Source organism: Sinocyclocheilus anshuiensis, unplaced genomic scaffold, assembly GCF_001515605.1.
Source record: "Sinocyclocheilus anshuiensis isolate Anshui unplaced genomic scaffold, SAMN03320099.WGS_v1.1 scaffold2090, whole genome shotgun sequence".
Lineage (NCBI taxonomy): Eukaryota > Metazoa > Chordata > Actinopteri > Cypriniformes > Cyprinidae > Sinocyclocheilus > Sinocyclocheilus anshuiensis.
This window is the reverse complement of record NW_015560626.1, coordinates 1514712-1527010: the sequence shown is the minus strand read 5'-3', so window position 1 is coordinate 1527010 and position 12299 is coordinate 1514712. Positions and strand designations below refer to the sequence as shown.

Genomic DNA, 12299 nt, shown 5'->3' with positions numbered 1-12299 from the left:
AAAAATGTACCCTCCTGATTAGCAGTTAGATAAATTAGTCTGAGATTTATCATACTTTATGTATCATTTTGTAATTACATTATACACATTTTTGTGTGATAACAGACTGTAAAGTATACCTTACATAAACACTACCATTCAAAATTAATTGGAGTCATTAATCATTTTATTAAAAACAAAAAAAAAAACAGTATTTTTATTCAACAAGGATGCCATTTAATCCCACAGGTCACAATAGTGACCGTAAAAAGGTTTTCATTTATAAAGCTCTAAAAACCTTACTAACTGATGTTTTAGTAAATAGCCAATTTAATCTTGTTTTAGCAAATATGGAAAAAATAAAGGGTCTCAATTAAATATACGCAGTTTCACATGATTAGTGCAAATTGTCACATGACCAGAGCAGATAAAGGGTCTCAATGAAATATGTGCAGTTTCACATGATTAGTGCAGTTTATTTGCTGTTTGCACCTTGAGAAGATGATAACTGCATCAAAGCTCGAAAATAAAAGGCTAGTAAAGTATGTTAACACAAAGATATGACAAAGATTTTTGGTACACATTATCTTTAAGATGTCTAGTATTAATATATGAATTAATATATATTCAGTTTTGTTGAGTGTTTTGTTTAGGTATACGATGTAAATCCAATTGCAGTTGTTAGTGAAAATTACACTAAAATGTTGCAATGACAAAATATTGCACTAAATTAAAAGTTCAAATGTTACAAATAAGTTACAATATTGATGTCATAATACTGGTAGCACTAATATAAAAATTTGATGATATACTCTACAAAAAAGTAACAATTTTGAAAAACGTTGGTTGTATTTTTTTTCCTATCAATGGTTTGTTTTTTTTTTTAAGATTTATTTTTGGCATTTTATGCCTTTTATTTAGATAGGACAGTAGGTCGACAGGAAGCGAAGTGGGTGAGAGAGAGAGAGGGGGGTGGGATCGGGAAAGGTCCACGAGCCGGGACTCGAACTCGGGACGCCCGAAGCGCAAAGGCGCTTTAAAACACAATTTTTCACACATTTTTCCCAAAAAAATTTAAACAAATTATTTCAAAGGGTTACCAATGACACATCATTTGGATATTTTCATGTCGGGGAAATATTTGGGATTAAACGGGTTAAGTTGATCAAAAGTGACACTTACATGGTTACTTTTTATTCTAAAACTCCTGGAAAAAAAGGATTGTGGTTTCCACAAAAATATTAAGCAGCACAACTGTTTTTAACACTGTTAAGAAGAAATGCTTCTTAAGCACCAAATCAGCATATTAGAATGATTTCTGAAGGATCATGTGACACTGAAGAATGAAGTGACAGCTGCTGGAAACTCAGCTTTGCCATCACAGACATAAGTTGCATTTTACAATATATTAAAATGGAAAATAGTTATTTTAACTTGTAATAATATTAAGCAATAGTACTGTATTTTTAATCAAATAAATGCAGCCTTGGTGAGCATAAGAGACTTTCAAAAAATATCCTACCAACAGCAAGCTTTTGAATGGTAGTGTACATCAGTAAATGTCAGAGAAACACTACAAACTACTCTTTAAATTTACCATTTTAAATAAGTTGAATCTGAATTTAACAGAGTACTAACTAAAAGTCCCTTCTTAGGTAAAATAAATTATCAATGGTCTATAAATGTTTTTGTATTGACTTTAAAGCTCTATACATTTCTTCTTAACCAGACAAAGGCAACACAAAACAGTTTGACAACAAATTAGAAACAATACAGCAAATGAACCAGTCAAGGGTAAGGCCAAACCAAAATAATTTATTTTCTTTTTGTGACATTTTATGCAGACAGCTAGAATTTAGTGTCTAACTTCAATCCATTGTTATATAATTCTTCCCTTTGCCACACCAACCCCTAAATCAATTAACAGTAATAACCCAAACATTAAAGAGAAATTTGCTATTTTCTGTAGATTTCTGCAAGCCTGTCAACATCAATATCATTACCTTATGCTCCTAGTATAATTTCACATTACATAACAATAAGATTTTTTTTTTAAACAAAGTTAGTGCATTTCATTATCCTAAACCACTAGCTGCTCATATTCATTAATGAAAACAAGGAAAACAAGCCCCAGTGATTTGTTATTTACCGCATTACTAAGCCTCTAGTAAATGCATCAAGTATTTTCTCTGCTGAAAAAAAAAAATAAAAATACAAATATGTTAAATCTGTGATTCTCTCCCAATGTCTTTTTGTACATAGTCATGATAACAAATTTACAAGGGACGGAGGTTGCATGGGGGATGGACAGCAGAATTAAAATAAATTAAAAACCAATTTTTAAAAGCAATACTTTACAATGAATTGAACAGCAATACTGTATCCTCCTGATTAAATGTTCAAATAACGGCACCAATTCACCACAGCAACTTTTTTGTAATGAACGCACCCCTGCTACCCATATTCAGTCATTATCAGGTACCATCTACCAAAGCAACTGTAATTAAAATAAATTAAAAACCAATTTTTAAAAGCAATACTTTACAATGAATTGAACAGCAATACTGTATCCTCCTGATTAAATGTCCACATAACGGCACCAATTCACCACAGCAACTTTTTTGTAATGAACGCACCCCTGCTACCCATATTCAGTCACTATCAGGTACCATCTACCAAAGCAACTGTCAATTTCTAATTATCCAAACACATGCCATCCTATCCAAAAAAAAAAAAAAAAAAAACACACGCTGGCATTGGCATAGCAATGACGACACTCACATTTCCATGGCAAAGCTATATGAAACTTTGCAGCAATCTAACGAGAGGATTTTGCACAGATATTGCCATTTATCCAACAGTCAAAATGCTCTATTTAGGGAGGACGAAATGTATTCGTTTAAATAAGGGGTTTGTATTACAATTAATGGAGGACACCTTCAGGGGCTACCGAGCATATAACATTCAATTCTCCTTTCAATCTCATCTCCTTCAAACAATAAAACTGCATACTTTGCCGAATTGGAAGTTCATAAAAATGCGAGACCAGTATTGGTGCTGTAAGTGACAGGAATGAGATGAAACATCACCCTGAGCCAGATAACCCACTCTGGGCATTAGATTTGCACATAAATCATCATAAAAATGGCTGAAAGAGACCAGCACTGTTGATTTTGGTTTCTAAATGATCAAAAGCTGAAAAATTCAGGATTTCTTCTACTGGAACACAAAAAGATGAGCTGATTGTGCCTTATTTTAGATATAACAGTGGTAACCATATTTTATCATTTCAACAGTAATGGATAGAAACTAAAATTCAGACCAGCTTGACGACCAACTGCTCCATACAATCAACCAACTCTGAATGTACTGACAATGAATATAAGAAACCCTCTAAATAAGAACCAATCCACATAACGAACATGATTCTGACTCTGCCTTGCATTACTCCAATCCACCACCACCTTGTTGTAAACATAGTCAAGAGCCTGACTGATTATCAGGATATTTGAGCAGACATTTGAGCAGTCCAGGAAGGAGAATGCACAAAAAGGACAAATCTGAGATGACACAAATTTCATGAGTACCTATGTACCTGACTGTTATCATTCACAGGCTGTTGGTTACTCAAACTAGCTACAAAAACAATGACAAAATCACACATAAAATGAAAAAGAAACGAATCACCCATCAGCAAATCAGTGACATAACAGCATCATAATTGGCAGGCTCTGACTTCACGAAGTGACAGTAGGCTATATATTTGAATCATTAACAAGGCTCCAAAGTTGATCGTAAGTAAATCCAAACACCCGTTCCAGAATTAATCACGAGCTACAGTATGTCACACGAACTAATGCAAAACTCCAGACCAAATCGCACTGTCAGCCCTAAAGATACTTGCGAAATTATTCACTCAAGCACGAGTGGCGTATTCTACACGGGATCTAAATCCCAGATGAATCGACTCTAAAGCAAACCGCAAAATTTCATTTACACGGTCAAACCACCCCGGGGGTCGAGCGCCCAGTGTCCTGTGATTGTGAATGAAGCACCCGAAAACTAAAGAAAAGAAAAAGATGAATCATTGCATGTCAAAGTGATATCTTTGTATAGGTACATGACATCGTTTATGCATGTTCCTTTTCTTAGTGCATATGCTCTTTGCAGACACCGATCAGGGCAATCAGACCACCCATTTTCCCCTTTCCCAAGCTAAGAGGCCACCCTCCTTTCAAGAAGAAAAAAAAAAACTCGCATGGATTTACATTCTGAAGGGACATTGTCAAGTTAGAAGCATAAAATGTTTTTTTTTGTTTGTTTCCTATTCGATGGCGTCCTTCAGCAAGCAACAATATATCTTATATATATATATATATATATATATGCGTGTGTAAATATTCATACATTAAGGATTTCTGTTTAGAGTCTTTACTTTGGCGATATGGGGGGGATGTTCTGCTCTTTCCCAGTGTGTCTGGAACCTCCCTGGGGGGAACCGCGATGGCCGAAAGGAGGGCGTCTCTGTTGCTCCCGTAGTTTGAACCCCCCTGCACTGGTTCTGGGGGGTCCATTGCTGCGAGAAAAGCCCTGGGAGTCACGGGCCGGTCGGCCCTCCCTGGCCTTGCAGTTTCCCCCCGTTTCCTGAGGCCGCTCCTGTTTGTTTGCAGGGCTGGAGGGCTGCTGCTCCTCCACCTTGTTGACGCGCAGCTCTCTCAGAGGCTGCGTGCTTGCATTGTTGGGGCTGGAAGTGGATGCTGAAGGAGGGGGATCCTTAGGTGGTCGCTGACATACTTCAGCGTAACTGAGCTTGCGAGGTTCCTGAGGAGAAGAGGGGACAAATTAGAAAAAGGTTTCTCAATTTGCACTAGCCTTTAAGTACAGGGTGGGAGACGCATCTCAACAACATATTCAAAGATAGGTTACAGAACTTTGAATAGCTGTGGTATATGGAAATGTCTGGGAGACTTAAATAATGTCCGTTTTAGGTTTGAGTTTAGATGGAGGGTGTTAATATATTTACCCATGCGTACCATATGTAAATAAATAAATAAATAAATAAAAGGCATGTGATCAGCTAAGAAAAAAATGAATTAAACAAAACAAAGACATTACTATTGCAAAATAATATTGTACTGTACAATACTAATATTTAGAACTGTCTTAATTTCTTTGATTTGAAACATTCAACCATAGAGGTTACCACAGAAAATATTTACATTATTAAGATTATATTTATAGAGTTTTATTTTTATAGATTAATACACCTAGATCTTAAAACATATTGAAATAAAAAACTGAAATATAAATAAAAAATTAAATATATGCAGTCTTGGTGAGCATAAAACACTTCTGTAAAAAAAAAACAAATATATATAAATATAAAAAAATATTGATAATAGTTTTGATTAGTTAAAAAGCCAAATATTTCTACTGTATTATGTTAAAAACATATGTTACCCAGTGTTTTGTGATAAAGAATTCAGATTTTAACTATTCACATCATAGTTCTCAGGTAAGAAAAAACAGAAATATGTATAAAAAAGAAAAAAAAATCACATACCTGTAAGTAAATAAAATAGATACTGTTATATGTCGTAACATCAATATTTTCAAAAACAAATAAGTTACATGGTACACTGCAATATATACAGATTACAAAAAAAACAATTGTAAAAAAAAATATGTAAATATACAATAAAACTTATTGTAATATAATGGAATAGTCATACATTGGTACTATGTAAATACAAAAAAAAAAAAAATGCAAGTAAGGGCAGGGAGTAAGGGAACATTAATCACCCAGGTCAAAAAAACAAACAACCAAAAAAATCCTACATCTAGATTAGGACTGTTTCATTTGTAGGACAGACTAGAAATAATGGAAAAGTGGAGAGAGAAAATGAGAAAAGAATGGGGTCTTGAACCTACATCCCATTGAACACAGAGTCTATAGTTCTTCAGGAAGACCAGAGACACTCACATCACTGACTACTTGGCCCTTCTGAATATAACCGTCAGCCTGAGAGAAGCAATAACTCACCAGCGCAGGAGTACTGGAGGGGGCAGTGTTAGATTGGGGGGTGGCTGCAGGTGTGGCCGAGCTGGCCTGAGGCTTTGGACCAGGTGCTGTTGGGGCAGGGGTGGGTGGCATGGCTGCAACGGGGCCAGAGGTCACAGACGTCTCTTTATAAACCGGAGGCTCCACCTTCTCTGGTTTCTTCTCCAGGTGGTTGGAGCTACAAGACACAAGTAGCAAAACTCAGACACTAATAAAAACAAGATTCAGAATGCCAGTCATTTGTAACAATCGTTTACCTGGAGGTCACGGGATCAGGGACGTGAGCAGTCATCTTGGCTACAGGCTGGGTGGGCCTAGAGAAGGTCTCCTCTGAGGCTGGGCCTGCGGGACTCGCAGCGGACTCTTTGTTTGAATCCTGCTGCTGGAGAGAAATTAAACAACACGCAATGAGCAAAACAAAAACAATCAGAGTGGTGTTAAAACATATTATCGTATTTTAACATACCTTTTCCCTATTCAGGCCCCGTACAACATCAGAGAGCCGGTTCTCCAGCACAGGCTCCCCCTGCGGACTGGCAGAGCAGCCAGGCAGCGGAGGGAAGTTGGAGGCAGCCAGGTCAAACTTGGGGGGTGGGACCTTCACTTGAGACAGGGGAACTGATCTCTGTGGAAACAAACAAGAAAAAAAAATAATTAAGAAGGCATAAATAAGAAGAGGTTCAACTGTAACCAGCAACACACAAAAAAAAATGCATTACTGTTGTGCGATCATCCTCTCGCCGCCTTCGAGTGCCTCTGTATGTTGTTCTCCTGAAACAAAAGATTAACACAAATTTATAAAATGTACGATTTGATTGAAATTTAATTGCAATGACAAGAGGTGAAACACTCCATAATTGCACTAGTTCACAAGGCTAAACTAAAATAAAAGGATTACATATTGGAGCTCACATCGGACCCGGAAAAGAGGGCAGCAACTACTGACCATTTTGATAATTTATACACTACCATTTAAAAGTTTGGGGTCAGTAAGTGTTTTTTTTAAGAAATTAATACTTTTATTCAACAAGAACCTTTTAAATTGATCAAAAGTGACAGTAAAGACATTTACATTGTTACAATAGATGACATTCAGTATTAAGAAAGGAAAACCTGACAAACCTTCCACGTCCCGCCATGGTACCATCATCAGTTGGATCATTGGAAGCTAGGTGTGGAAAGGATGAGTTGAGCTCAGTGGATGACAGCACTGGCCCGGCGCTGGATGGAGGCTGGGGACTGTGCAGGCCAGACAACCCATCCACAAGAGCCACCAGAGACACAGTGGAAGACAGCCCATCATTAGCCCTCGTCTGAGGCTTCACATGGTTCCTACTCAAAAAGCAGAAACAGAAAAACACATGAGATTTGCTTCTATGTAACAGTGTCTTCTGTCCATACAAACTTTTTTTTTTGCTAATAATTGTACAAGTCTGGATGTAGATGATGGTTCTTCAAGTAATGGGCAGCATGCAATTACTCCAAAATAAAAATGGAGACGACAAAGGCATATTCTGGCATTAAAACCAGTATTTTTCCTGCCAGTGAGCTTACATTGGCATCTATCACAATTTTATTTGTTTTTATGGTTTATTGCCTGTAGTAAACTCACTTCAGGCATTTAAATTAGGGCTGTAAATGGAGTAAAATATAAATTTTTTAGTTAGTACATATATATATATATATATATATATATATTTTATTTTTATTTTTTTAATTAGGGGTGTAACTAATTCGTATTGAACCTTTGGTACGAGGCTTTCGGTTCGGTACACATTTCAAAATGAACGATTTGTTGGACTAATCCGATTACATTTGGAAAATAAAAGAGCTGAAAGTGTGTGAAATATAATGTTCTCAGTGCCAGTGTGCTCAACAAGGCAGCCCAAATGACGTAACAGGCAACGTGCTATCTGCCCCGTGATAACCTCCTCTTGCTGGGATGCGTCGAAAGACAATGATCTTGTATCGACGATAGCCAGAGATATTGTCAAAAACATCAATTATTGGCAATATTAGGAGGATTTGGCATTTCCATTTAATGTAGGCCTGTTACATTCTTATTTTTACTAGGCGTATTATTATTATGAAGTTACATTTATTATTAAATTTTATTATTAAATTGAAATTTCAATGAATTTGCCCCGCAAAACCACATAACTGACGTACTGCGAGGATAACAAAAGATAAGGCTATTTACTTCTCAAATAAAATGTTTTAAAAAAGGTCTTTTAAAACAGGTCTATCATACAATTAAATATAGGCCTATAATTAAAATGTTAACACTGCAGTCATCAATAAAAAAAACAATTAAATAAAAAGCTTTATTTAGCTTATTTAAAGCACCGACTTTCAAAAACAACCTGTTTAACATGAAATACATTTCTTAATTTTTTTTCACTATGTATGGGCCCACAAGAGAAATATTAAGGGAATAAATGAAAACAGTTAGATATAATATACCGTTATCAGCATATGTTGAAGTAGATTCGTCTCGCCGTCTTTGAGAGAATATGCGGTGGCAGATGCAGAAAGGTCTGTCATTACTCTGTGATTCCGTTTTACTTTCATTTTCTGCATAGTGAATTGACTGAGATTAAACTTAAACTCCGCGGACCCGGATACGGGTCCAAAATCGCGTAAAAAATGTTTATGCTTAATTTACATAGCCTTCCTTATATGGTATCAGCCCATATATGGGTTCATTTGAAAGCTTGGAGTGTCTTCTTTACAAAGAATACCATACATCTTGGTTTTAGGATTCATAAAGCAGTAAAATTAAGCTTAGAAATGTATTCGTCCCACACACGAATTTCCGCCTAACGATTGCAAATAATTTTTCCGAAGAATGTGTATTTTATATATTTTTCACAAAACAGTCAAGTCATATATCACAAGAAAGCTCTCATTCTCAGGAATTTGACTATGTAGATTATTTCACAGATCGAATGATCTTCAATAGAATCGCGATGTGAAATTTCTCACCTCTATGCAAATTTTCGTATGGGTTACATTCCTACTCGTAGCACTGCTTCAGTCAGCCGCAAACAGCCACAAATATCTATATACTCTATATTATCTTTTAGATTAGGATCTCTTCTTTCAAACAAGACCATTTTCACGTTTCTGCATGCTTCCATCGGTGAGATATATAGCGTTTTGTCCAGATGCGCACCAGAAAAAACATGCGCACTTTCTGCTCTCCAAGTCATAAACTCTAATGCCAGGCAAGTCTGATCTTTTACAACTCTGATGAGTCTGTCGATTGTAATTGGTCAGGTTTTATGACACACACTCACGCCGTGCCAGTCAGAGCTGTGAAATTTGACACCTCTGCTTCAACAGCGGGGGAGGGTGATCGAGGGGGCAGACACGTATCCGGATCCGGGACAGCGCACCTCGCAGCGTGATGTTGTTTGGGACTTGTAGTTTTGGACTGGTTTGAGAGCAAAACGGCCACGCATAACTCCTGTTTAGAAGCTGTTATTTGAAAGATTCTTTTTTTCTGGTACATTTTGGCATCTAATGGCATCAAACAAAGTAAATTGCAAAGAGCTGGATTTAATAGAACCTGAATTACAGATTTTCAAAATAATAATTTTTTTTTTTTTAAATAAAAAAGCGCCTATGTTTTTTTGTTTATTGTAATACTTGAAAAATATATAATGCTATTTAAGGCAGGGCATATAGGACCTACAATAATGTACAGTATTTGAAAAATAATGTGTTTTTTGAACATTAAAGCATGTCAACATATTCTGTTACACCAAATACACCAAATAATGATCTTTAAAAAAGCATCATATGACCCCTTTAACGGAAATATTAAGGTGATAATAATTGCAGTAATTATTTTCCTCTTACTTTATAACCCTCCCCCACTCATTTTGTTAGTAAACCAGAATTTTGAGCTAAACACCAGAGCTGGTATTTTAGCTGTCTGAACAGGATAGTAAGAATGGATTGATGATTGTTGATATTTGAAGTTTTTGAAGCTGTACCTGAAGGCATTTATTACATTCTTTCTTGAATAGAGTGGAACACTGTGGGAACAGTAAAAATATCCAAGTGATCTACTGTAACTGCCTACATTCTTACACTACAAAAAACAAGCTTGTATATGAATGAAACTTTCTAACTTCTTTTATCAAATACAAAAATGGGAATGCAGATTTCAGACATCCTTTAAAATAGAGTACAACAGTGCCCGCACCTTTTTTCAGTGGCCTTGGTTCTGAGAGTATTCTTACAGTCATTTTTCTCATGGAAATTTAAAAAAAAAAAAGTAATTGAAGAGTTCTAACAGACAAAGGTACAAAACTGCACATAACGGCTTTAATGAGGCAAAGAACTACAATCCCAAGAAACATTGTGAATGCCAAATTAAAACTGATTTAATTTTTAATTTAATATAAGTAGTTTGAGAGTGTAGGGAGACTATCACAACATTCACAGTGTTTCATGAGAGTGGGTGGGCCCTAAAGTGTTCTTTCGATTCTCTGATTGGTGGATATTTTTTTGCAGAATCATGGGTAATGTAGTTTTTCACCAGGAATTCCACTGCTAAACACGATTATTTAAAATTAAAGAAAGTTGAAATTATGCAGTCTGTTAGCTTCAACGAAAGCATATACCACAGATTATAACCTCAAAGCTCACAGTAATGCTGTCTTTTAACGGTTTAAGTTACCATCAATTCCCTTGCAGAAAAAATGAATTTACTGCCAGAACCCTGTTGCACTCTATGATGAGGTTAGAACTATACAGTTAATTAATTCAAAATAAACTGGTAGTATAATGAAGTGCCCAACTTGACCTACCGGTTCCTGCTAAAGGGACGGCTAAGGTTGAGAGAAGTTGAGCCAATTTTGTAGTGTCCAGGTGAGCTAAATCCATTGACAAAACCACTGTTGGGAAAAGGTGCCTGTGGAAAACGGAATCAGTTAAAACAATTAAATTTAAAAAAAATCATTACAACAAAAATGATTGTTAGGTGCATCCCTAGTCAAACTAGAAAGACTTACGAGGGGTGTCTCAAAGTATGGAGTCGGAGATGGCGTCCAGGTAGGAGGTACTATGCCGTAGAGTGGGTACTGCTGCTGGGGGCTGTAAACAGGCTGCATGAAGAGAGGGGAGCTGTACTGGGACTGAGTGTGAGATTGCTGAGGATACACACTGCAGTCCAGGCTGCGGTAACCATTCTTCGCAAAGAACGTGTTGATGGCTTTTATTCTGGCCTGAGAACAGGAAACGCAAAAAGGTAAGAACCCACCTGACATGTATAAACAAATTTAATGCTGCACATTTTTGTAAAGACCTTACCATGATTGGTTTTCCCTGAAATGTCTTCACTTCTTCCCTTAAATATTTGTATGCCTGGATGGAGGAAACCCAATTAGTTTCAAACCCAAGGGTAAGCAATTTGTTTAATCTCTAAATAAAAGCAGAAATTCATACCTGTTGAGCGTCTGTATCCGACTGGAATGTAATGTACCAGTTGTTGTTGTGTGCAAACTCCACGCTTATTACCTTGGGACAGTTGTCATTCTTAAACAAGGCTTCCACTTCCTGATGAGAACAACAAACAAGCACATAAATATAAGAGGATCCTAAGATAGCCACAGCTTCTACTTCTTGATAATATTTCTCACCTCAACAGGTGTTGTTTCAGGGACTTCTCGCAGAATGATGATGCATCGCTTGTGATTTGGCCGCACCTTTTCCCCTTTTTCGTCAACTTGAACCATCGGAGATGCTGTAGGCGGTCAGAACAATATTAATTTTTGTACTGTGAATAAAAAAACTGGACCATAGATGTAAAATGCAGGCATGTACATCTGAGGACATCCAAGATGAGGTCCGTGTCAGTTGTGAGGACCTTGATTCCTTCTATGCTGGCAATAGTCCAAATAGGGACAAACTGGTCACTGTCCATTTGAGATATTAGGTAAAGATCCTTAGATAAGTTCTCCCTGTGGGATGAAAGAGGAGCATCGGTAAACGCAGCTGATGGGAGGAGAATGGCCGTAAAGTGCTGTTTACTTAGTTGCATTAAATTGAAAGCTTACATCGCATTACACCGCTGCACTTACCTGGAGAAACAGAACTCCAATTCTTTTTTGAGAGACTCACGCAAAGTCTCTTGAGAGACAGGCTGTTCCTCAGGGAGCTTGGACTCCACTGCATGTAAACAAAGAGCATAAACAAAGGTAAGTGTTTGGCAAATGCCTGCTGATTGAAAACACCAACAACAGTTAGC

At 36.7% G+C, this 12299-nt stretch overlaps 1 protein-coding gene across 4 annotated transcripts in view; it reads right to left on the bottom strand.

Annotated features, from left to right (window-relative positions):
* Positions 1–4366: 4366 nt before the first annotated feature.
* Positions 4367–12299, bottom strand: part of LOC107681987 (la-related protein 4-like) — a 13966-nt gene continuing 6033 nt past the window's right edge. Inside the window, exons 5-18 of one of the 4 annotated variants that reach the window (XM_016478385.1) lie at positions 12133–12220; positions 11876–12012; positions 11692–11795; positions 11498–11608; positions 11363–11416; positions 11065–11277; positions 10861–10964; positions 10042–10083; positions 7163–7372; positions 6760–6811; positions 6507–6665; positions 6298–6422; positions 6023–6218; positions 4367–4800 (exon numbers count right to left, since the gene is read on the bottom strand). In XM_016478385.1, coding sequence (XP_016333871.1) covers positions 4411–4800; positions 6023–6218; positions 6298–6422; positions 6507–6665; positions 6760–6811; positions 7163–7372; positions 10042–10083; positions 10861–10964; positions 11065–11277; positions 11363–11416; positions 11498–11608; positions 11692–11795; positions 11876–12012; positions 12133–12220 — 1985 coding nt within the window. In that variant the 3' untranslated portion in view covers positions 4367–4410. Of the gene's footprint in view, positions 4801–6022; positions 6219–6297; positions 6423–6506; positions 6666–6759; positions 6812–7162; positions 7376–10041; positions 10084–10860; positions 10965–11064; positions 11278–11362; positions 11417–11497; positions 11609–11691; positions 11796–11875; positions 12013–12132; positions 12221–12299 lie in introns of all 4 variants that reach the window. The other 3 variants (XM_016478386.1, XM_016478387.1, XM_016478388.1) reach the window with 3 other exon arrangements.